We start from the raw sequence: 24,063 nt of genomic DNA, 5'->3' as shown, positions 1-24,063 counted from the left end.
GTTGTCATTGCTGTTATTGTTGTTGGATAGGACACAGAGAAATGGAGAGAGCAGGGGAGACAGAGAGGGGAGAGAAAGACAGACACTTGCAGACCTGTTTCAACCACCTGTGAAGCGACTCCCCTGCAGGTGGGGAGCTGGGGGCTCGAACCGCGATTCTTGCGATTTACGCCACGTGCTCTTAACTGGCTGCGCTGCCGCTAGACTCCCATTTTTTTTCTTTTTGATGGAAGAGATAAGAGAGGGGGAAGGAGAAGGAGAGAGAGGGAGAGAGGTGCAGTACTGCTCTGTCATTTGTGAAGCTTCCCCAAGATCCTTGCACATGCTGATAGAAGCCACCACTGGCTACACTTGAAGGACTTTTAAAAGCACCCTGATTAAATGTCAAGGTTCTCATGCCTCTAAAATTCAAGGCTTCAAAGATAAAATTCTTATCTATCCCAAATAGCTTAGCCTTCATGGATACCTATTTACTGAGGCACCGTGAGAGGACTCTGGCTACAGCAGCTGCTGTCCACTCTTCTTGGGATTGTCTGATAATTGTCTCTACTATTGGCAAAGACACAGGAGTGTTCAGAGCGACGCTTTCTGCTGGTGAGAGGCCACGTGATTTCTGCACTGTGTTCCTGTCATTCTCCTTATTTTCAGTCTCCACACAGTGAGGACCCCCCCTAGACACGGACCTGAATTATTGGAGCACAGCACCCATGCAGTCCCACCAAGGAGAATATGCATATTTTATCCAAAAATTACAGCTCACCCATCTTGCCTTTGGACCTTACACTGGAGGGAATTTGCATAGTGGTTTTTCTAAGAGCCCAGTGATAAGCACAGGGCTTCCATTTTGGTGCTAATCTAGCTGCCCTGATATTTGATGACTACCCTCAAGCAGAGCAGTGCCTGCTGACAGTCATACAGGGGAGAATGCCTTAAAGATTCTTTTCCCTTTTGTCACCCTTGTTGTTTATCATCACTGTTGTTATTATTGTTGTTGTTGCTGCTGCTGTCGTCGTTGGCTACGACAGAGAGAAATCAAGAGAGGAGGGGAAGACAGAGGGGGGAGAGAAAGATAGACACCTGCAGACCTACTTCACTGCCTGTGAAGCAACCCTCCTGTAGATGGCGAGCTGGGGGTTCGAGCTGCGGTCCTGATGCTGGTCCTTGCACTTTGGGCCACGTGTGCTTAACCCTCTGTGCTACCACCCGACTCCTAGCCTTCTTCTTTTTTTTAAGAATTTTTTTAGTGTATCTATTTCTCTCTCTGCTTTTTAAAAACATTCACTATTTTATTTATTTATTAGATAGAGGCAGCCAGAAATTGAGAGGAAGGGGATGATAGAGGAGAGAGACAGAGAGACACCTGCAGCCCTGCTTCACCACTCATGAAGTTTTCCCCTGCAGGTGGGGACTGGGGGCTTGAACCTGAGTCCTTGCACGTTGTAACATGTGTGCTCAAGCAGGTGCGCCACTACCCGGCTCTTCTCTTTTTTGTAAATTGCCATCAAAGTTGTCACTGCAGCTTGGTGCTGGCACTACAAATCTATTGCTCCTGGTGGCCTTTTTCTTTTTCTTTTTTGTTTTGTTTTATTTGCAAGAGGAGGGGAAGATAAGGTGAAAGACACCTGCAGACCTGCTTCACTGCTCATGAAGCTTAACCAGGTGGGGAGTAGGGCCTTGAACCCGGATCCTTGAGCTTGCTCTAGTGTATGCTCAACCGGGGGCTCCACCACACAGTCCCTGCACCTTTCATCACCTCGGCACAGATCCACCATCTGCAGGGCTCCACCGGTGTGGAAAGCTCGAACCCAAGGCCTCACACATAAGGTAGCACACACTACTGGGTGAGTTGTCCCGGGGCCCCTCCAAGATGTGGGAGATGCCACTGGGAGGCCGTGAATCCACACTGGTCCTTTACCCCCCGAGCACCGGGCACCCCACAGCAACAGGCCAAGCCGGCTCTGCCACCCAGCACGTGGGGCTGCACCTCTCCCCTGTCTCAGTACCAGGGCGCGTGCGGCACGACGCAGGGCCAGGCCCGGCTGCTCAGCCCGACACCCTCAGTGCTCCCTCCGGCCACTGCCTCCTCTGCAGTCCCCACCCACCAGCAGGGCCACACTTACTACTGGTGGTAAAGATGCCGTCTCCCTCCTGTGGGGTGGGGTCCGGGTCCGGGAACACCTGTAAGGCTCCCACCGGCCGGGCAGATGGGTCCAAGGTGATCGAGCTCTCGTTCACGGTCGTGTCGCTGGCACCTGTGATCTGGTTGGTGGGTGGTCCACCTAGGGAGCCCTCCGTGTCAGTGGGCAGGTCGTCTGTGCAGTCGGCATTGGGCTGTGGGGACAGGATACATCCTTCATGAACCCAGAGAGAGTCAAGCTCTTTTTTTCCAGATTCATTTTACTGAAAAAGGTTCCAAGGGGAGAGTCAGGCGGTGGCGCACCTGGTTAAGCGCACATAGTTTAAGCGCAATGAAACCACACAAGGATCCCAGTTCGAGCCAGCATTCCATATATATGAGTCAACTCCACTCAACTGAAACTGTAAGAGGGTTAGAGCATGTAATGCAGTGACTGGCTCATGGCAGGACCCTGACAACTCCCACCTGAACCACCCAGAAAGGGGGTCCCCAGGAGGTGGGGTGGGGGGAGCACCTGGTTGAGCACATACGTTGCCACATACAAGGATCTGTGTTCAAGCCCCTGGTCCCCACATGCATGGGGAAGCTTCATGAATGGTGAAACAGTGCTGCAGGTGTCTCTCTCTGTCTCTCACTCTCTCTATCCCTTCCTTCCCTCTCAATTTCTGTCTCTATCCAATAAATAAAGATAGTAAAAAAAATTTAAAAATTAAATACATAAACCCTAGAAGAGAGAAAGAAAAAAGGAGCCTCCCTGCTTGCAAGTCAACCCATGCTGGTCAAGATCTGTCAGCCTCTTTTGTCTCTGGGCAAAATCTCACCCTTAACAAATTTGACTCTCTGGCCTTAGCTGGGCCGTCTCTCTTCTGCACGCAGGTCTGTAAATGACGGTCATGCCTCTGCCCAGACTCCTGAACGATATTTGTGAAGTTGGTGTGGGAGAGACACAGTCTTGACGAATCAGAACAGATGTCCGGTAGGTTACTTGGCTCTGCTCTGCAAGTCAACCCTGCCTTGAGTGACATCACAGCATCTCTCTCCATGACTCACACCTGGGGTGGTTGTGGTCAGGATAGGCAGAACTAGGAATGGAGACTGGGTCCCTGACCATCAGCTGGGGATCTCCGTCCCCACAAAACCCTCAAAGTCTCTTCTCGCTTCCTTTCTCACTGCACTAGAAGTGAGCTGACCCCCTGCAGCTCAAGCTATCCAAGTCCAATTCAGCGGAGGGCCACTGTGCCAGTCTCCTCGACTGTGACACTGAACACGTGTCTGGAAATTGTGCGTATGTGAGGTTGCGTTGTGAGGATGTGAGGATTGTGAGGTTGAGCTCAGCAGGGCTCACAAAGCACCCTGCATTCCTGATAACTATGGTCTATCTACATAATCATTGTTTTGCCTGAAAGATCCCCACCCATTCCATTCCTTTGATCTATCTTCTTTCTACCCTCAAGACCTTCCCTGCTTCCAGGGTATTAATTAATCCCACCAGTTAAAACCTTCGCAATAGTTGCTAAGGAAGTTCCTACCTTTCCAGCTCCATTTTGCTTTTCTCCGCCCCTTTCCTAGCCATTTCTGTTTCCGACTTGCCACTTCCAGGTCAGACCTTTAAAAGCTTTGGCTCTCTGATCAATAAAGACATTGCGTTGCCTCGCCACGAGCTTGGTTCCTGAGTCATCTCCCTCGCATCGCTGAGTGAGTAGCAGCCCAGGCTGGCTCCGGTCAAGTTCTCTCCAACCCAGAGAGTACGCGCCCGGGAAGAGGCACCCCCAGGCTAGCCCGGCAAACAGGTACTGGCTATGACCACTCTCTCATCACCACTCTTATCTACACTTCTCTCTAGAATGCTCTCTCTAATAAGCACAAGCAATTCTTTGCTCCCAAAGAAGGAATCACAAGCTCCTGGCAGTCTGCCCCAGCCAGTGTTGGTGTGGAGAGGCCACCCCATGAACGTCTATCTCCTTACACTGAGCCTCTGGTCAGAAGGACACCTGCCTCCCCACTCCCCAATCTCACACTGGTCTCCTGGAGCCACCGCTCACCCTCAGTCCCCATGCTGTCATCTCTGACACTGTAGCCTCTTGGACAACCACTCTCTCACTCTGTTTGGCTCATCTGTAGCTGTGCTTGTCTCTGATCTGTCGCTCATTGCTTTCTCTCCCCACTTTACTGACATAAAACACTGGATCAGTTCCAGGCATACAGCAGAGGAGTTTAGATACTACAAGATAATTACACAAGAAGTTTAGCTCACAGAGCCACAGCTGGTTTTCTCCTGAGAACTCCCAAGATCAACTCTTAGCAACGTAAAATGAACACAGCACGGTCTTGTTAAACATGGCTGCCCTGTTGTTCATGTCACCTGCAGACACACTGCACTGACGTCACCTGGGATCCGAATCCTTCCATGACCTTTATTCACCTCATCTCTGGCAATGGCTGATCTGCTGTCTCTATGAATTTGGCTCTCTTGCCAGGACTTCACATGAGAGAGGCACAAGCACTTAAAGTGAATCACCTGCACTACATTCTGGGTGTGGGGGGGAACATGTCCTCACAGATGTGTCACCAGCCTCTAGGTGCGATATAAGTGAGGGACCTGGGAAAGTCAGTATCTTCCCGGAGATCAGTAAGAGAGAAACTGAGAAAGATATTTTAATTATTTTATTAAAAAAAAATCTTGATAGAGACAGAGAGAAATTGCTATGGGAGGGGAAGATAGAGAGAGAGAGAAACAGAGACACTTGCAGCCCTGCTGAAGGTTTCCCCCTGCTGGTGGGAACCAGGGGCTTGAACTCAGGTCCTTGCACACTATAATGTGTGCGCTTAACCAGGTGAGCCACCACTTGGCCCTGAGAAAAAAATTTTAGAAACTGTCTAGTCCCATGTAACAGCAAGGCAGCTCGCTTTGTGCCATGTGCGCTTAACCCGCTGTGCTACCTACCGCTTGACTCCCATCTTATTTCTCTAAAAGCGTATTAATTTGGGGGCCAGAGAGAGAACTCACTGGGAAGTGTGTGTCTTGCCATGTGATGCCACATGGAGGTGCCAAGGTAACACCTGAAACTCTGGTGCTGTGGTCTCTCTCTTCCCCTCCCTCCCTCCGTCCGTCACACTCTTATATATTTTTTTTTATGAGAGAGAGGCAGGCCTGTGGCACAGCAACACTCATGAAGCTTTTCCCCTGCAGGTGAGGACTGGAGCTTGAACCTGGGTCCTTGTGCAGTGTAACATGTATATTCAACCAGGTGTGCCTGGGGGAGCTCCCCAGAGACGGGGGATCAGCAGTGGCTTGAGCCGGATGATGGACTTTAGGAAGTGTGTGTGCAGAGCGCACCATGTCCCAGGAGGGGCCTCTACCAGACGCCCCCTGGGGCCCCACAGCAGGGCCTTGGTGGATGGGCTACAGGGTGCTGAATCCCATCTGAACAAACATGAGAGAAGTGTCTCTAGACAGAGAGAGAGCAAGCTTGGGGATGGGGGGCAAAGATGACGCCCCAGCTTTGGGACGGAGGCAGGCCCCCCCCCCCCCCAGGCCCAGGAGGCAGACAGACAGACAGACAGACAGTGCCGCGGAACAGCCTGCTTGCTTACCGGGATGCCGAGGGCCTTCAGAATGTTCATCTTGCACATGGGGCAGGTGCGGTGGTCTAGGAGCCAGGGGTCGACACAGGACTTGTGGAAAAGGTGCCTGCAATGAGAAGCACACAGCTCAGAGGGGCGGGCAGCCTGTGTGCAGGGAGCCCCTCATCTGGGCAACACGGGCGACACGCCTTGGGGCATGACTCATGAGGGTCTGGAGGGTCCTAGCAGCTTCTCCATGGCGCCTGAACCTGGGGAGACTGGAACCCGGGGAGCTGTCTCACCCTCTCAGGAGGAAGGAAACTGAGGACCAAGAAAAGCCTTCTGCCCAGTCCATGGGGGGCTGTAAGCAAGTCCCAAACCACCACCCTGGCAGGCAGAGGCAGGCGCCCCATCAAGGCTCAGCTTCCTCGCTGTTGGGATGTAGTAAGAGCCAGAAGGGCTCCCGGAAGCCGAGAACATCACAGACACCTGGACGCTGTCAGATGGGAAGTGGAGCCAGAGGCCAGTCCCCTTTCTCTGCACCCTCCACAGGCTTGGCTCTCGGGGCACAGTAGGAGCAGAAGGGACTTCTTTACACTTGGCCCTTTAACCACTTCAACTCAGACATCTCAGGGGCTGCCCAGGGCTCCCAGGTCCCTGCACACATGTCCCACGCCCTCTCCTCCCACTCTCACTCTCACTCTCACCTTTCTTTTTCCCTTCCTCTCACCTTTTCCCCTCCCTCCCTCCCTCCCTTCCTTTCTAAGAATTCTTATTGCCACCAGGGTTACTGTTGGACCTTAGTGCCTTCATAACACATCCACTACTCTTGGCCACCATTATTTTTTCCATTTATTTATTTATTTATTTATTTATTTATTTATTTATTTATTTATCAGATAGAGACACATAGAATTGGAGAGGTAAGGGGCCCGGTGGTAGTGCACCTGATTGAGCGCAGATGTTACAATTCACAAGGACCTGGGTTTGATCCCCCTGGTCCCTACCTGCAGGGGGAAAGCTTTGTGAGTGGTGAAGTAGGGCTGCAGGTGTGTCTCTTCCTCTTTTTAAAATTTATTATTATTATTTTAGATTTTATTTATTTATTAATGAGAAAGATAGGAGAGAGAGAGAGAGAGAGAGAGAGAGAACCAGACATCACTCTGGCACATGTGCTGCCGGGGATTGAACTCAGGACCTCAGGCTCGAGAGTCTAGTGCTTTAGCCACTGAGCCACCTCCCGGACCACAAAAATTTATTATTCTTAATATTTATTCATTTACTTATTTGTTTTTTTCCTTTCTTTTTTTTATTGGGGAATTAATGTTTTAAATTCAACAGTAAGTACAATAGTTTGTACATGCATAACATCCCCCAGATTCCCATATAACAACACAACCCCCACTAGGTCCTCTGAATGCTTCTTGGTCCTGTACTCTCCCCACCCACCCACCCCAGAGTCTTTTACTTTGGTGCGATACGCCAATTCCATTTCAGGTTCGACTTATTTGTATATTTCTCACCACTCCCGTCTCCAAAGGCCTGTGTCCCCATCCCCCATCTCCTTTGCTTCCTCTCCTTCTGCTCCTTCTGCTCCTTCTGCTCCTGAGGCTCCTGCCGGCCACCCAGAAGCCTCCTCAGGGAAGAGCCAGGGTGCGGGTGGCTGTGGAACCTGGGCTTGAGGAGCACCCCTGTGCCAGGGCTGGGGTCCAGTCTGCCCACAGGTCCCAGGGCAAAGCTGAGATACAGAGGAGGGGAGGAGGGAGGAGAGTGGCGTCTCAGAATACAACACTGCACCTACCTGAGAGTTTCCATCCTGCTGGCCTGCACGCTTTGAGTCGGTGCCGAGACCACGTCCGTCTGTCCATCCCTTTATCCCCTACCACTTACCCCCTGCCCACGCCTAACACGTGTCACTAGTTCCGCTTCCTCTGCAGAATCTGGCCCGACGCAGCCTCCCACTAGACCGGCAACTCCGTGAGCACAATGCCCTCACCCTCAGCTCCCGGTCAGTCCCCGGTCAGTCCCCGGCACGAGGACGAGGACGACGCCGACGCCCAGGGAGCATCTGCCACACAGACGGGCATCCACCTCAGGGCCCGCCCAGCTCCTGCCTGCTGAGGCCGCCACCTCCACTCACTCCCCTGAATCTGCTCCCCTTCACCACCACTCTGCTTCTCTCAGCTCCACAGCACCATTCTCTCTCTCTCTCTCTCCCTCTCCCTCTCTCTCTCTCTCTCTCTCTCTCTCTCTCTCTCTCTCACACACACACACACACACACACACAAACAACATTCTCTGGCTTTCTCATGTTCTCTCTCATGCTCTTTGTCTCATGCTTTTTCTCTCATGCTCTCTCACACTCACACTCTCTCATGCTCTCTCTCACACTCTCATGCTCTCTCTCACACTCTCTCATGCTCTCTCTCACACTCTCTCATGCTCTCTCTCACACTCTCTCATGCTCTCTCTCACACTCTCATGCTCTCTCTCACACTCTCTCATGCTCTCTCTCACACTCTAATGCTCTCTCACACTCTCATGCTCTCACACTCTCTCACACTCTCATGCTCTCTCTCACACTCTCTCATGCTCTCTCTCACACTCTCATGCTCTCTCTCACACTCTCATGCTCTCTCACACTCTCACGCTCTCACACTCTCTCACACTCTCATGCTCTCTCTCACACTCTCATGCTCTCTCTCACACTCTCATGCTCTCTCTCACACTCTCATGCTCTCTCACACTCTCACGCTCTCACACTCTCTCACACTCTCATGCTCTCTCTCACACTCTCATGCTCTCTCTCACACTCTCATGCTCTCTCTCACACTCTCATGCTCTCTCTCACACTCTCATGCTCTCTCTCACACTCTCATGCTCTCTCACACTCTCACGCTCTCACACTCTCTCACACTCTCATGCTCTCTCTCACACTCTCATGCTCTCTCTCACACTCTCATGCTCTCTCTCACACTCTCATGCTCTCTCTCACACTCTCATGCTCTCTCTCACACTCTCATGCTCTCTCTCACACTCTCATGCTCTCTCTCACACTCTCATGCTCTCTCATACTCTCTCATGCTCTCTCACACTCTCATGCTCTCTCTCACACTCTCATGCTCTCTCTCACACTCTCTCATGCTCTCTCTCACACTCTCATGCTCTCTCATACTCTCTCATGCTCTCTCACACTCTCATGCTCTCTCTCACACTCTCTCATGCTCTCTCACACTCTCATGCTCTCTCACACTCTCATGCTCTCTCTCACACTCTCATGCTCTCTCTCACACACTCTCATGCTCTCTCTCACACTCTCATGCTCTCTCACACTCTCATGCTCTCTCACACTCTCATGCTCTCTCTCACACACTCTCATGCTCTCTCTCACACTCTCATGCTCTCTCTCACACTCTCATGCTCTCTCTCACACTCTCATGCTCTCTCTCACACTCTCATGCTCTCTCTCACACTCTCTCATGCTCTCTCACACTCTCATGCTCTCTCACACTCTCATGCTCTCTCTCACACTCTCATGCTCTCTCTCACACACTCTCATGCTCTCTCTCACACTCTCATGCTCTCTCACACTCTCATGCTCTCTCTCACACACTCTCATGCTCTCTCTCACACTCTCATGCTCTCTCTCACACTCTCATGCTCTCTCTCACACTCTCATGCTCTCTCATACTCTCTCATGCTCTCTCACACTCTCATGCTCTCTCTCACACTCTCATGCTCTCTCTCACACTCTCTCATGCTCTCTCTCACACTCTCATGCTCTCTCTCACACTCTCTCATGCTCTCTCACACTCTCATGCTCTCTCACACTCTCATGCTCTCTCTCACACACTCTCATGCTCTCTCTCACACTCTCATGCTCTCTCACACTCTCATGCTCTCTCACACTCTCATGCTCTCTCTCACACACTCTCATGCTCTCTCTCACACTCTCATGCTCTCTCACACTCTCTCATGCTCTCTCTCACACTCTCTCATGCTCTCTCTCACACTCTCTCATGCTCTCTCTCACACTCTCATGCTCTCTCTCACACTCTCTCATGCTCTCTCTCACACTCTAATGCTCTCTCACACTCTCATGCTCTCACACTCTCTCACACTCTCATGCTCTCTCTCACACTCTCTCATGCTCTCTCTCACACTCTCATGCTCTCTCTCACACTCTCATGCTCTCTCACACTCTCACGCTCTCACACTCTCTCACACTCTCATGCTCTCTCTCACACTCTCTCATGCTCTCTCTCACACTCTCATGCTCTCTCTCACACTCTCATGCTCTCTCACACTCTCACGCTCTCACACTCTCTCACACTCTCATGCTCTCTCTCACACTCTCATGCTCTCTCTCACACTCTCATGCTCTCTCTCACACTCTCATGCTCTCTCACACTCTCACGCTCTCACACTCTCTCACACTCTCATGCTCTCTCTCACACTCTAATGCTCTCTCACACTCTCATGCTCTCACACTCTCTCACACTCTCATGCTCTCTCTCACACTCTCTCATGCTCTCTCTCACACTCTCATGCTCTCTCTCACACTCTCATGCTCTCTCACACTCTCACGCTCTCACACTCTCTCACACTCTCATGCTCTCTCTCACACTCTCATGCTCTCTCTCACACTCTCATGCTCTCTCTCACACTCTCATGCTCTCTCATACTCTCTCATGCTCTCTCACACTCTCATGCTCTCTCTCACACTCTCATGCTCTCTCTCACACTCTCTCATGCTCTCTCTCACACTCTCATGCTCTCTCATACTCTCTCATGCTCTCTCACACTCTCATGCTCTCTCTCACACTCTCTCATGCTCTCTCACACTCTCATGCTCTCTCACACTCTCATGCTCTCTCTCACACTCTCATGCTCTCTCTCACACACTCTCATGCTCTCTCTCACACTCTCATGCTCTCTCTCACACTCTCATGCTCTCTCACACTCTCATGCTCTCTCTCACACTCTCATGCTCTCTCTCACACTCTCATGCTCTCTCACACACTCTCATGCTCTCTCTCACACTCTCATGCTCTCTCTCACACTCTCATGCTCTCTCTCACACTCTCATGCTCTCTCTCACACTCTCATGCTCTCTCTCACACTCTCATGCTCTCTCTCACACTCTCATGCTCTCTCATACTCTCTCATGCTCTCTCTCACACTCTCATGCTCTCTCTCACACTCTCTCATGCTCTCTCACACTCTCATGCTCTCTCACACTCTCATGCTCTCTCTCACACACTCTCATGCTCTCTCTCACACTCTCATGCTCTCTCACACTCTCATGCTCTCTCACACTCTCATGCTCTCTCTCACACACTCTCATGCTCTCTCTCACACTCTCATGCTCTCTCACACTCTCTCATGCTCTCTCACACTCTCATGCTCTCTCTCACACTCTCATGCTCTCTCTCACACACTCTCATGCTCTCTCTCACACTCTCATGCTCTCTCACACTCTCATGCTCTCTCACACTCTCATGCTCTCTCTCACACACTCTCATGCTCTCTCTCACACTCTCATGCTCTCTCACACTCTCATGCTCTCTCACACTCTCATGCTCTCTCTCACACACTCTCAAGCTCTCTCTCACACTTTCTCATGCTCTCTCTCACACTCTCATGCTCTCTCACACTCTCATGCTCTCTCATACTCTCATGCTCTCTCTCACACTCTCATGCTCTCTCTCACACTCTCATGCTCTCTCTCACACTCTCATGCTCTCTCATACTCTCTCATGCTCTCTCTCACACTCTCATGCTCTCTCTCACACTCTCTCATGCTCTCTCACACTCTCATGCTCTCTCACACTCTCATGCTCTCTCTCACACTCTCATGCTCTCTCTCACACTCTCATGCTCTCTCTCACACACTCTCATGCTCTCTCTCACACTCTCATGCTCTCTCACACTCTCATGCTCTCTCACACTCTCATGCTCTCTCTCACACACTCTCATGCTCTCTCTCACACTCTCATGCTCTCTCACACTCTCTCATGCTCTCTCACACTCTCATGCTCTCTCTCACACTCTCATGCTCTCTCTCACACTCTCATGCTCTCTCACACTCTCATGCTCTCTCACACTCTCATGCTCTCTCTCACACTCTCTCATGCTCTCTCTCACACTCTCATGCTCTCTCTCACACTCTCATGCTCTCTCTCACACTCTCATGCTCTCTCTCACACTCTCTCATGCTCTCTCTCACACTCTCATGCTCTCTCACACTCTCATGCTCTCTCATACTCTCATGCTCTCTCTCACACTCTCATGCTCTCTCTCACACTCTCTCATGCTCTCTCACACTCTCTCATGCTCTCTCACACTCTCATGCTCTCTCACACTCTCATGCTCTTTCACACACTCTCATGCTCTCTCATACTCTCATGCTCTCTCTCACACTCTCTCATGCTCTCTCACACACTCTCATGCTCTCTCACACTCTCATGCTCTCTCTCACGCTCTCTCATGCTCTCTCACACTCTCATGCTCTCTCACACTCTCATGCTCTTTCACACACTCTCATGCTCTCTCATACTCTCATGCTCTCTCTCACACTCTCATGCTCTCTCTCACACTCTCATGCTCTCTCTCACACTCTCATGCTCTCTCTCACACTCTCATGCTCTCTCACACTCTCTCATGCTCTCTCACACTCTCATGCTCTCTCACACTCTCATGCTCTCTCTCACACTCTCATGCTCTCTCTCACACTCTCATGCTCTCTCACACTCTCATGCTCTCTCTCACACTCTCATGCTCTTTCACACACTCTCATGCTCTCTCATACTCTCATGCTCTCTCTCACGCTCTCTCATGCTCTCTCACACTCTCATGCTCTCTCACACTCTCTCATGCTCTCTCACACTCTCTCATGCTCTCTCACACTCTCTCATGCTCTCTCACACTCTCTCATGCTCTCTCACACTCTCTCATGCTCTCTCACACACTCTCATGCTCTCTCTCACACTCTCATGCTCTCTCTCACGCTCTCTCATGCTCTCTCACACTCTCATGCTCTTTCACACACTCTCATGCTCTCTCATACTCTCATGCTCTCTCTCACACTCTCATGCTCTCTCTCACACTCTCATGCTCTCTCTCACACTCTCTCATGCTCTCTCACACTCTCTCATGCTCTCTCACACTCTCTCATGCTCTCTCTCACACTCTCTCATGCTCTCTCTCACACTCTCTCATGCTCTCTCACACTCTCTCATGCTCTCTCACACACTCTCATGCTCTCTCACACTCTCATGCTCTCTCACGCTCTCTCATGCTCTCTCACACTCTCTCATGCTCTCTCACACTCTCTCATGCTCTCTCTCACACTCTCATGCTCTCTCTCACACTCTCATGCTCTCTCTCACACTCTCATGCTCTCTCTCACACTCTCTCATGCTCTCTCTCACGCTCTCTCATGCTCTCTCACACTCTCTCATGCTCTCTCACACTCTCATGCTCTCTCTCACACTCTCTCATGCTCTCTCACACACTCTCATGCTCTCTCACACTCTCATGCTCTCTCTCACGCTCTCTCATGCTCTCTCACACTCTCATGCTCTCTCACACTCTCATGCTCTTTCACACACTCTCATGCTCTCTCATACTCTCATGCTCTCTCTCACACTCTCATGCTCTCTCTCACACTCTCATGCTCTCTCTCACACTCTCATGCTCTCTCTCACACTCTCATGCTCTCTCTCACACTCTCTCATGCTCTCTCACACTCTCATGCTCTCTCACACTCTCATGCTCTCTCTCACACTCTCATGCTCTCTCTCACACTCTCATGCTCTCTCACACTCTCATGCTCTCTCACACTCTCATGCTCTCTCTCACACTCTCATGCTCTTTCACACACTCTCATGCTCTCTCATACTCTCATGCTCTCTCTCACGCTCTCTCATGCTCTCTCACACTCTCATGCTCTCTCACACTCTCTCATGCTCTCTCACACTCTCTCATGCTCTCTCACACTCTCTCATGCTCTCTCACACTCTCTCATGCTCTTTCACACACTCTCATGCTCTCTCATACTCTCATGCTCTCTCTCACGCTCTCTCATGCTCTCTCACACTCTCATGCTCTCTCACACTCTCTCATGCTCTCTCACACTCTCTCATGCTCTCTCACACTCTCTCATGCTCTCTCACACACTCTCATGCTCTCTCACACTCTCATGCTCTCTCTCACGCTCTCTCATGCTCTCTCACACTCTCATGCTCTCTCACACTCTCTCATGCTCTCTCACACTCTCATGCTCTCTCACACTCTCTCATGCTCTCTCTCACACTCTCATGCTCTCTCTCATACTCTCTCATGCTCTTTCACACTCTCTCATGCTCTCTCTCACACTCTCATGCTCTCTCTCACACTCTCATGCTCTCTCTCACACTCTCATGCTCTCTCTCACACTCTCATGCTCTCTCTCACACTCTCATGCTCTCTCACACTCTCATGCTCTCTCACACTCTCATGCTCTCTCACACTCTCATGCTCTCTCACACTCTCATGCTCTCTCACACTCTCATGCTCTCTCTCACACTCTCATGCTCTTTCACACACTCTCATGCTCTCTCATACTCTCATGCTCTCTCTCACGCTCTCTCATGCTCTCTCACACTCTCATGCTCTCTCACACTCTCTCATGCTCTCTCACACTCTCTCATGCTCTCTCACACTCTCTCATGCTCTCTCACACTCTCTCATGCTCTCTCACACTCTCTCATGCTCTCTCACACACTCTCATGCTCTCTCTCACACTCTCATGCTCTCTCTCACGCTCTCTCATGCTCTCTCACACTCTCATGCTCTTTCACACACTCTCATGCTCTCTCATACTCTCATGCTCTCTCTCACACTCTCATGCTCTCTCTCACACTCTCATGCTCTCTCTCACACTCTCTCATGCTCTCTCACACTCTCTCATGCTCTCTCACACTCTCTCATGCTCTCTCTCACACTCTCTCATGCTCTCTCTCACACTCTCTCATGCTCTCTCACACTCTCTCATGCTCTCTCACACACTCTCATGCTCTCTCACACTCTCATGCTCTCTCACGCTCTCTCATGCTCTCTCACACTCTCTCATGCTCTCTCACACTCTCTCATGCTCTCTCTCACACTCTCATGCTCTCTCTCACACTCTCATGCTCTCTCTCACACTCTCATGCTCTCTCTCACACTCTCTCATGCTCTCTCTCACGCTCTCTCATGCTCTCTCACACTCTCTCATGCTCTCTCACACTCTCATGCTCTCTCTCACACTCTCTCATGCTCTCTCACACACTCTCATGCTCTCTCACACTCTCATGCTCTCTCTCACGCTCTCTCATGCTCTCTCACACTCTCATGCTCTCTCACACTCTCATGCTCTTTCACACACTCTCATGCTCTCTCATACTCTCATGCTCTCTCTCACACTCTCATGCTCTCTCTCACACTCTCATGCTCTCTCTCACACTCTCATGCTCTCTCTCACACTCTCATGCTCTCTCTCACACTCTCTCATGCTCTCTCACACTCTCATGCTCTCTCACACTCTCATGCTCTCTCTCACACTCTCATGCTCTCTCTCACACTCTCATGCTCTCTCACACTCTCATGCTCTCTCACACTCTCATGCTCTCTCTCACACTCTCATGCTCTTTCACACACTCTCATGCTCTCTCATACTCTCATGCTCTCTCTCACGCTCTCTCATGCTCTCTCACACTCTCATGCTCTCTCACACTCTCTCATGCTCTCTCACACTCTCTCATGCTCTCTCACACTCTCTCATGCTCTCTCACACTCTCTCATGCTCTTTCACACACTCTCATGCTCTCTCATACTCTCATGCTCTCTCTCACGCTCTCTCATGCTCTCTCACACTCTCATGCTCTCTCACACTCTCTCATGCTCTCTCACACTCTCTCATGCTCTCTCACACTCTCTCATGCTCTCTCACACACTCTCATGCTCTCTCACACTCTCATGCTCTCTCTCACGCTCTCTCATGCTCTCTCACACTCTCATGCTCTCTCACACTCTCTCATGCTCTCTCACACTCTCATGCTCTCTCACACTCTCTCATGCTCTCTCTCACACTCTCATGCTCTCTCTCATACTCTCTCATGCTCTTTCACACTCTCTCATGCTCTCTCTCACACTCTCATGCTCTCTCTCACACTCTCATGCTCTCTCTCACACTCTCATGCTCTCTCTCACACTCTCATGCTCTCTCTCACACTCTCATGCTCTCTCACACTCTCATGCTCTCTCACACTCTCATGCTCTCTCACACTCTCATGCTCTCTCACACTCTCATGCTCTCTCACACTCTCATGCTCTCTCTCACACTCTCATGCTCTTTCACACACTCTCATGCTCTCTCATACTCTCATGCTCTCTCTCACGCTCTCTCATGCTCTCTCACACTCTCATGCTCTCTCACACTCTCTCATGCTCTCTCACACTCTCTCATGCTCTCTCACACTCTCTCATGCTCTCTCACACTCTCTCATGCTCTCTCACACTCTCTCATGCTCTCTCACACACTCTCATGCTCTCTCACACTCTCATGCTCTCTCTCACGCTCTCTCATGCTCTCTCACACTCTCATGCTCTTTCACACACTCTCATGCTCTCTCATACTCTCATGCTCTCTCTCACACTCTCATGCTCTCTCTCACACTCTCATGCTCTCTCTCACACTCTCATGCTCTCTCTCTCTCTCACAGACTCTCATGCTCTCTCTCACACTCTCATGCTCTCTCTCACACTTCCATGCTCTTTCTCACACTCTCTCATGCTCTCTCTCACACTTTCATGTTCTCTGTCACATTCTCATGCTCTCTCACACTCTCTCATGCTTTCTCTCACACTCTCATGCTCTCTCTCTCTCTCACACACTGTCTCATGCTCCCTCTCCCCACAACAGTAGCCCCACTCTCCCCCATGCTTGCGGCCCTCCCCTGCTCCCCCATCCCACTCAGCCTTCTCAGATTTCCCTTCCTAAAATAAAGCACCAGTGACATCAGTGCACAGTTCCCTTCTGCTCTGGACAAGGCTGAGGAAGGCCAGCCCCCCCTCCTCACAGGCAGGACCACAGCCCCCAGAGCTCCCTTGCCCCTGCCAGCTACAGAGCGATGCCTACTCCTGGAGTATCAACTTTGCAGTGAGTCACCTCCACCCTCTAAGACACACGTCCTCGGCTGGGATATGTCACTCACTCTCTTCAAAGTCTATCTTCCACCTGTACATGAGAATAAATAATACCCACGGGGGGGGGGTCTGGGCAGTGGCACATCCAGTTAACTACACCTTGCTCCCCACCTGCGGGGGGTGGGGGGGATGCCTGACGAGCGGAGAAGCAGGTCTGCAGGTGTCTGTCTTTCTCTTCCTCTGTCTCCCCGTCCTCTCTCAATTTCTCTGTCCTATCTAATAATCGTAACAAAATAAAGACCACCCACCAAATGTGTCACTGATAGTAGTGTGCTGGCTCCTGTTTTCAGAGTGCATGCCACTGGTACAGCTTCTACTCTGTAACAGTCTGACGGTGCCAGCAAAGGGCTGTGAAGTTCACACCTGCAAGGGGGAGCTGAGATCACACCGGTGGTCACTGACAGAGCAGCTAGTGGGTGTCACCCCACCCACCCCACCCCACGTCCATCTACTTCAAACCCCATCTTTCCAGCACCGGCCATTCAACAGGAAGGCCTGATAATTATAGCTGAGATGACGAGACAATTGCTTTTCCCTTTCCAAAGAATAACATAAGACATGGGGCTACACAGATACCCCAGGGCAGAGGGAAAGAGCCTGAAGCTGGGCGACAGGCACCCACCAGGCCTAGAGCATTGCCAGGCAAAGCTGCCTCAGTCCAGCCCGCTGGTGTGGCTCATGGCAGAGCACTGTTGGCTCCTTCGCTCCTTCCTTCCTTCCTTCCTTCCTTCCTTCCTTCCTTCCTTCCTTCCTCCCTCCTTCCCTCCCTCCCTCCCTTCTTTCCTTCTTTCCTTCCTTCTGATGTTCTCACATAGGTTGCACAAGAAGTACAAACCGAGGACCAACGGGACAAGATGTCCTGTCTTTTAATCTTGACTAGCTAGAAACAGCAGAGGGTGAACTGAACCCTCCTTCCTTACTCACCAAAAGGAAGCATCATTTTAGAGTTCTCAAAGAAACTGGCAGATACGCTGAAAGACAAGTCACCCAACTAGCTACAAAATGAAGACCCCCCCACTCTTCATCTGCACTTTTCCAGCCTTTAGGTTCATGATTAGTCAACAACTTGTTTGGCTTTATATGTTCTTTCAGCCACCAGGTTCCAGATGCTACCATGATGCCAACCAGACTTTCCTGGACAGACGACCCCACCAGTGTGTCCTGGAGCCCCACCTGCCCAGAACCCCGCCCCACTAGGGAAAGAGAGAGGCAGGCTGGGAGTATGGATCAACCTGTCAGTGCCCATGTCAGTGGGGAAGCAATTACAGAAGCCAGACCTTCCACCTTCTGCATCCCACAGTGATCTTGGGTCCATACTCCCAGAGGGATAGAGAATAGGAAAGCTATCAGGGGAGGGGGTGGGATATGGAGTTCTGGTGGTGGGAACTGTGTGGAGATGTACCCCTTTTATCCTACGGTTTTTGTCAGTGTTTCCTTTTTATAAATAAAAATGAAAAAAAAAAAAAGACACATCACCAGAGGTTTTAGCTGTAAAGACAACCCAGCTAAACTCATTTCTCTATTTTCTGTTGCCATTTTGCCCAGGTAGACATGTCCCTCTCTGGTTAAATAAGACCCCCCCACACCTGGAGGAGGAAGGTGGTCCCTGTGACCCTTCTCTCTCATGCACTTGTGTGGACTTGGTTTGAACCTCCTTCTCCACCACTGACAGCAAGACTGTGTCACTCTCACTGATGAAGTGTTTCTTAAGGAGTGAAAGTCACATTCTTGGTGAACAGAGACGCAGAGACACACAGAGAGATGTCAGCCAGCCAAGCTCCACACACAGTGTGTTGAAAATGCAAACACCGAGCTCCATGAGCTTTATTCTGGGGGATGCCAGCATGGCTCAGTACCCCGTGCCAGTCAGTGTGAGGCACCGCACCAGTGCAGGACAGAGATCTTACCATGATCCCCAGACAGATGCAGAGATGCATTTGACAAAATGTAACAGCCATGCTAAGACCCCAACGTGGGACCCTCAACATATGAAAGGTGAATTAATCACCAGATCATATGTTTCATACTCAACAGTGAAAAACAGAAGGTCCTTCTCTAAAATCAGACACAAGCCAAGGTTGTCTATTCTCATTACTTTGGTTCAAAATAGTTCTGGGAGTCGTAGTGAGAGCAATTAGGTCTGAAAAAGGCTTCCAAATCAAGAAGTGAAACTATCACTATCTGCAGATGTGACTTTCTGGCACAGAACCTATGAACTCTACCTAGAATGACCAGAACTTATAGACAAAGTCAGTACCTTTGCAGGACACAAAAACTCTCTTGTGTTCTATACACTAATAATGAACTTTCAGAAAGAAAGTAAAACAGCCCCACTTGTAATTGCACCAAAGTGCCCTGAAATAAACTGACCCCAGGAAGTAAAAGACCTGTACACCAAGAGCTGTAAGGCATCAAGGAAACGGGAAGATGGTCTATGCTCAGAGGTTGGATATGGTTTAAAACACCCATCGGGAGCACGGCGGTGGCACACTTGGTGAGCGCACATGTTACAGATGCAAGGACCTGGGTCCGAGCTCCTGCTCCTCACCTGCAGAGGGGAGACTTTGCAAGCAGTATGGCAGGTACTCTCTCTCTCTCCCTCTGTATCTTCACCTTCTTTCTTGATTTCTCTCTGTCTCTATCCAATAAATAAATAAATAAATAAATAAATAAATAAATAATATTTTTAAATACCCACAGTGCCCAGAGCAGTGTAAAAATTCAACACATGCCTTTCCAGCAGCATTTTTACAGAAATAAAAAAGGCAACGCTAAAATATGAATGGAATCTCAAAAGATCCCAAATAGCCAAAGCAATTTTGAGAAGGGCCAAAGCTGGAGGCATTATACCGCCAGATTTCAATTACAAAGCAATGAAAACAGCCCGAGACTGGCACAAAGACAAGCAGAAACCAGTGGGATAGAGTGCAGAGTCTAGAAGCTAAGCCCACACCTATATGGTTAATTCATCAGATGAGAAGGTTGCCAGGAATATATAACAGGGAAGGAAAAGTCTCTTTAGTAAATGGTCTTAGGGAAATGTACATTGACATGCAAAATATAGGATATTTGTAAGAGCTGAAACCATAAAGCTAGTAGAAACTACAGGCGGCGGAGGGCCGGGTGGTGACACACCTGGCTGAGCGCATACATTTCAGTCTGCAGTGACCCAGGCTGAAGCACCATGAGGTCCAAGGGGGACCTTCCCTGTATCTTGTTTGGATCCAAAATCAATACCTAAACTTCTAAACTTCATTTTAAACATATTTATTTTTTATCGCCCAAAGATTCCATTTATTCATTATTTTTAATTTATATTAATGATTTAATATTGATTTAGAAAATCACAAGATAACAGGTATAACTCTGTACCATTCCCACTATCAGAGTTCTGGATCCCCATTTTTCTCCATTGGAAGCTACAGCAGCTCTCCTAAGATTGCAGATCTATGCTAACTATTATTTCTACAACCCCCTGTCTATATTTGTATATGGTTATCTATCCTGTCCCCCACCCCCTGGTTCTATATTCTCTTCATTTCCAAGTCACACATACACCTATCACTACTTCCAAATGTCCCTCCATTTTTCCTCTTCTTTCTCCGGATCCTGATGGAGTTGGGAGTTCAGAGTCCTCTGGTCAACTTCCCCTAATATTTCTCCCCCTCTGGGATTATGAACCAAAATTCTTTATGGGGTGCAGAAGATGGAAGGTCTGGCTTCTGTAATTGCTTCTCCACTGGACATGGGTGTTGGCAGGTGAATCCAGACCCTCAGCCTGTCTCTGTCTTTCCCTAAACGGGCAGGGCTCTGGGGAGGGGAGGTTCTGGGACACACTGGTGAGGTCGTCTGCCCAGGGAGGTCAGGATGGAATCATGGCAGCACCTGCAACTTGGTGGCTGAAAGATGACTACCATATATATATATATGGCCTCCAAGGTTATTGCTGGGGCTCAGTGCTGACACTCCAAATCCACTGCTCCAGGCCATTTTTTCCCCATTTTGCCCTTGTTGTCATTATTGTTATTGTTGCCATTGTTGTTGTTGTTGGATAGAACAGAGATAAATGGAGAGAGAGGAGGGGAAGACAGAGAGGGGGAGAGAAAGATAGACACCTGCAGACCTGCTTCACCGCCTGTGAGGCAACCCCCCACCCCCACCGCAGATGGGGAGCTGGAGACTTGAACCGGGATCCTTAAGCAGGTCCTTGTGCTTTGCACCACGTGCACTCCTGCTGTGCTACCTAGACTTTCAATGCCTAGGGATGCTGAGTTCTGCAAGAAGCAGAAAGAGCACCACCGACCGAGTTAGCCCTTCACGCATGTGCAGTCACAGGTGCGCCAGTCCACACAGGGCCACACGCTGCTGCTGTGGGGTGCTGATGAGACCTGCTCTCTGCAGAGGCAGAGGTTAAGCACGTTTTATTTTGAACCTTGGCTTACTGACCAGGGACAACCTCGCAACTTCTGCAGTAGAGCAGTAGCCTGCCATTCCAAAATAGGAGTTTGGCAAAAGTTATGTGCGTGGGCGGGGCCCTGAGAGCAGGGCCCTGAGAGCAGGGCGGGGCTGTCCTGGAAAGACACAAGCATGTAAAGATCTCCAGGGGAAACGCTAAGAATGGAGGAGGCGGGACTGGGCTTTGCCTTGCCCTCCCTCACCCTGATGGCATGTGGTCACCTCCCTAGCTGACCCTGGTTTGCAGATGACACCATGGTTCCAGTTCCACAGCACGACTCTCCTACGTCCTGGAGCAGTTGAAAACGGAGACACCTTATGACCCCGCAATACCACTCCTAGGCATTTACCAAAAGTCATGAAAGGGACACATGCGACCCATGTAACACTCTGCACAACAGCCAGAACTAGGGGAGCAACCTAGATGCCCAAGGCCAGGTGATGGGATATAGCGGTTACGGGATATGCCTTCAGTGGAACGTGACTCTGCAATCCAGTAAGACGAGATTGTGTCACAGGCGAAATGGATAGAACTGGAGGTGGTTATCCTAAGTGCAGTAACAAGTAAAGGACAGCTACCAGCCGGGTTTGCTCAGTGCGGAATACAGATGACGAAAGCAAATGAACTTGCAAAACCCTGGTAACCAAACCATCTCTTGGAATTTCTGAGAACTATAGTGGTTCTGGAGGTTGGGGGGTGTGCTGACTCACGCACACCACGTGTGGGTGTGGGATCATGTCCCTGAAATCTTATACCGTGAAATGCTGTTATTGCTACTACAAATATATATTACAATGTAACAAAACCAACCCAAAGAGGAAGTAACAGGAAATACGCTCAACAGAAAACTGATCAAAAAGATGAGATTACATCCTCTGAGACAAATATAGATGGGACTGGAGGTGATCACGCTTAAGGACATCTAGCAGGCGGGTCTGCTCATGAGTGGAATCTAGATGACTCAAGCCAGCGAACTTGCAAAGAAAAGAAAAGATCCGCCAAACCGTCTGCAGACTTGGTGAGAACAGTGGTGGGTAGCAGGACTTCAATGGCAGGCGCAGTGACTTAGCACCCATGATTGTGGAATTTTGTCGTATAATTTTGTAGAACACTATTAACGATAGAAACAGCTTGAATATCACTCTTCTGTACCCTCTCCTCCTGCCCCCACCCAGGGTGACCATGCCATGGCCATAGCAAGGCCATTACTTTCTTTTTATTTTGTTTTATTGACACCAGGGTTATTGCTAGGGTTCAGTGTCTGCATGAGGAATCCACTACTCCAGGCAGCCACCTTTTTTTTTTTTTTTTGCTTTGTTTTGATAGGACAGAGAGATATCAAAAGGGGGGTGGAGGACACAGAGAAAGAGAGAGAGGCCAAGTGGTTGCATGCACATGTTACAATGCACAAGGACCCAGGTTTGAGCCTCCAGTTCCCACCTGCAGGGGGAACTTTGGGAGTGTTGAAGCAGTGCTGCAGGTACCTTTCTGTCTCTCTCCTTCTCTATCTCCCTCTACCCTGTAAATTTCTGGCTGTTTCTATCCAATAAATAAATAAAGATAATAAAAAAAGACAGGAGAGAGAGAGAGACACCTGCAGATCTGCTTTACCACTTATGAAGCTTCCCCCCTGAAGGTGGAGACTGGGGGCTGAGGGCTTGAGCCCAGGAACCTGAGCGTGGTAACGTGTGCTCCAGCCAGTGAGAGGCTGATAAACTAAGCTACTTGGTGAAGCAGGAATAAAGTCTCCCACACCCCTCTCTGACCCCCAGGAACGGCCCTGTGCTCAGGTCCAGGACGACAAGCAAGAAGTGGGCTCAGAGAAAGGGCCATTCTCCACGCTGAGCTCGGCATGAGTTGCTTCCCTGGGCACCTCTGCCTTTCGACTTCAGCAAGATGGGGCGGACTTTGAGCCAAACCACCTCCCCAGAGAGGCCTGTAGACAGAGTCACCCCGGGGCCCTCACCGGTGGAGGCAGGTCCTGCTCTGGGCTTCAGGCCCTAGGACCGGCCTCTCTGAGAAAAAGTTTCCTTTTTGTAAAAGAACATGGCCCAGGGGGTCGGGCGGTGGCGCAGTGGGTTAAGCGCACGTGGCGCAAAGCGCAGGGACCGGCGTAAGGATCCCGGTTCGAGCCCCCGGCTCCCCACCTGCAGGGGAGTTGCTTCACAGGCGGTGAAGCAGGTCTGCGGGTGTCTATCTTTCATTCCCCTTCTCTGTTTTCCCCTCCTCTCTCCATTTCTCTCTGTCCTATCCAACAACGAATTGCATCAACAAGGGCAATAATAATAATCACAACGAAGCTACAAAAAGGGCAACAAAAGGGGGGGGGAAATGGCCTCCAGGAGCGGTGGATTCATGGTGCAGGCACCGAGCCCAGCAATAACCCTGGAGAAGGAAAAGGAAAAAGAAAAAAAAAAAAAAAAAAAAAAAAAAGAACATGGCCCAGACGTTCTAGGCAAGACATCTAACATCTAGTCAGGAGCAGAGTGCATGGAACACACAGATCACAGCACTGAATTTAAACACACCCACACAAAGCAGCTCCCTTGTAACCTGTTGCTGCCCTCTGGATGCAAAGACAAACGTCTCTAGCAATCACGGGGAAGCCCAGGGACCTTTGGGTGGTAAGTTCTGAGGGAACTGCAGAGCCCAGTCTCTGGCTTCTGGTCGCCGGAAG

The 24,063-nt window shown here is 50.1% G+C and overlaps 1 protein-coding gene across 2 annotated transcripts in view; it reads right to left on the bottom strand.

Annotated features, from left to right (window-relative positions):
* RNF150 (ring finger protein 150) overlaps positions 1–24,063 on the bottom strand; it is a 170,035-nt gene that overhangs the window by 19,622 nt on the left and 126,350 nt on the right. For both annotated transcript variants that reach the window (XM_060179047.1, XM_060179046.1), the window contains 2 exons: positions 5,732–5,828; positions 2,121–2,331 (listed from right to left, as the gene is read on the bottom strand). In XM_060179047.1, the coding sequence (XP_060035030.1) occupies positions 2,121–2,331; positions 5,732–5,828 (308 nt within the window). The remainder of the gene's footprint in view (positions 1–2,120; positions 2,332–5,731; positions 5,829–24,063) is intronic.

Source organism: Erinaceus europaeus, chromosome 19, assembly GCF_950295315.1.
Source record: "Erinaceus europaeus chromosome 19, mEriEur2.1, whole genome shotgun sequence".
Lineage (NCBI taxonomy): Eukaryota > Metazoa > Chordata > Mammalia > Eulipotyphla > Erinaceidae > Erinaceus > Erinaceus europaeus.
The sequence above is the reverse complement of the archived record's forward strand: the minus strand, read 5'-3'. Positions and strand labels throughout refer to the sequence as shown.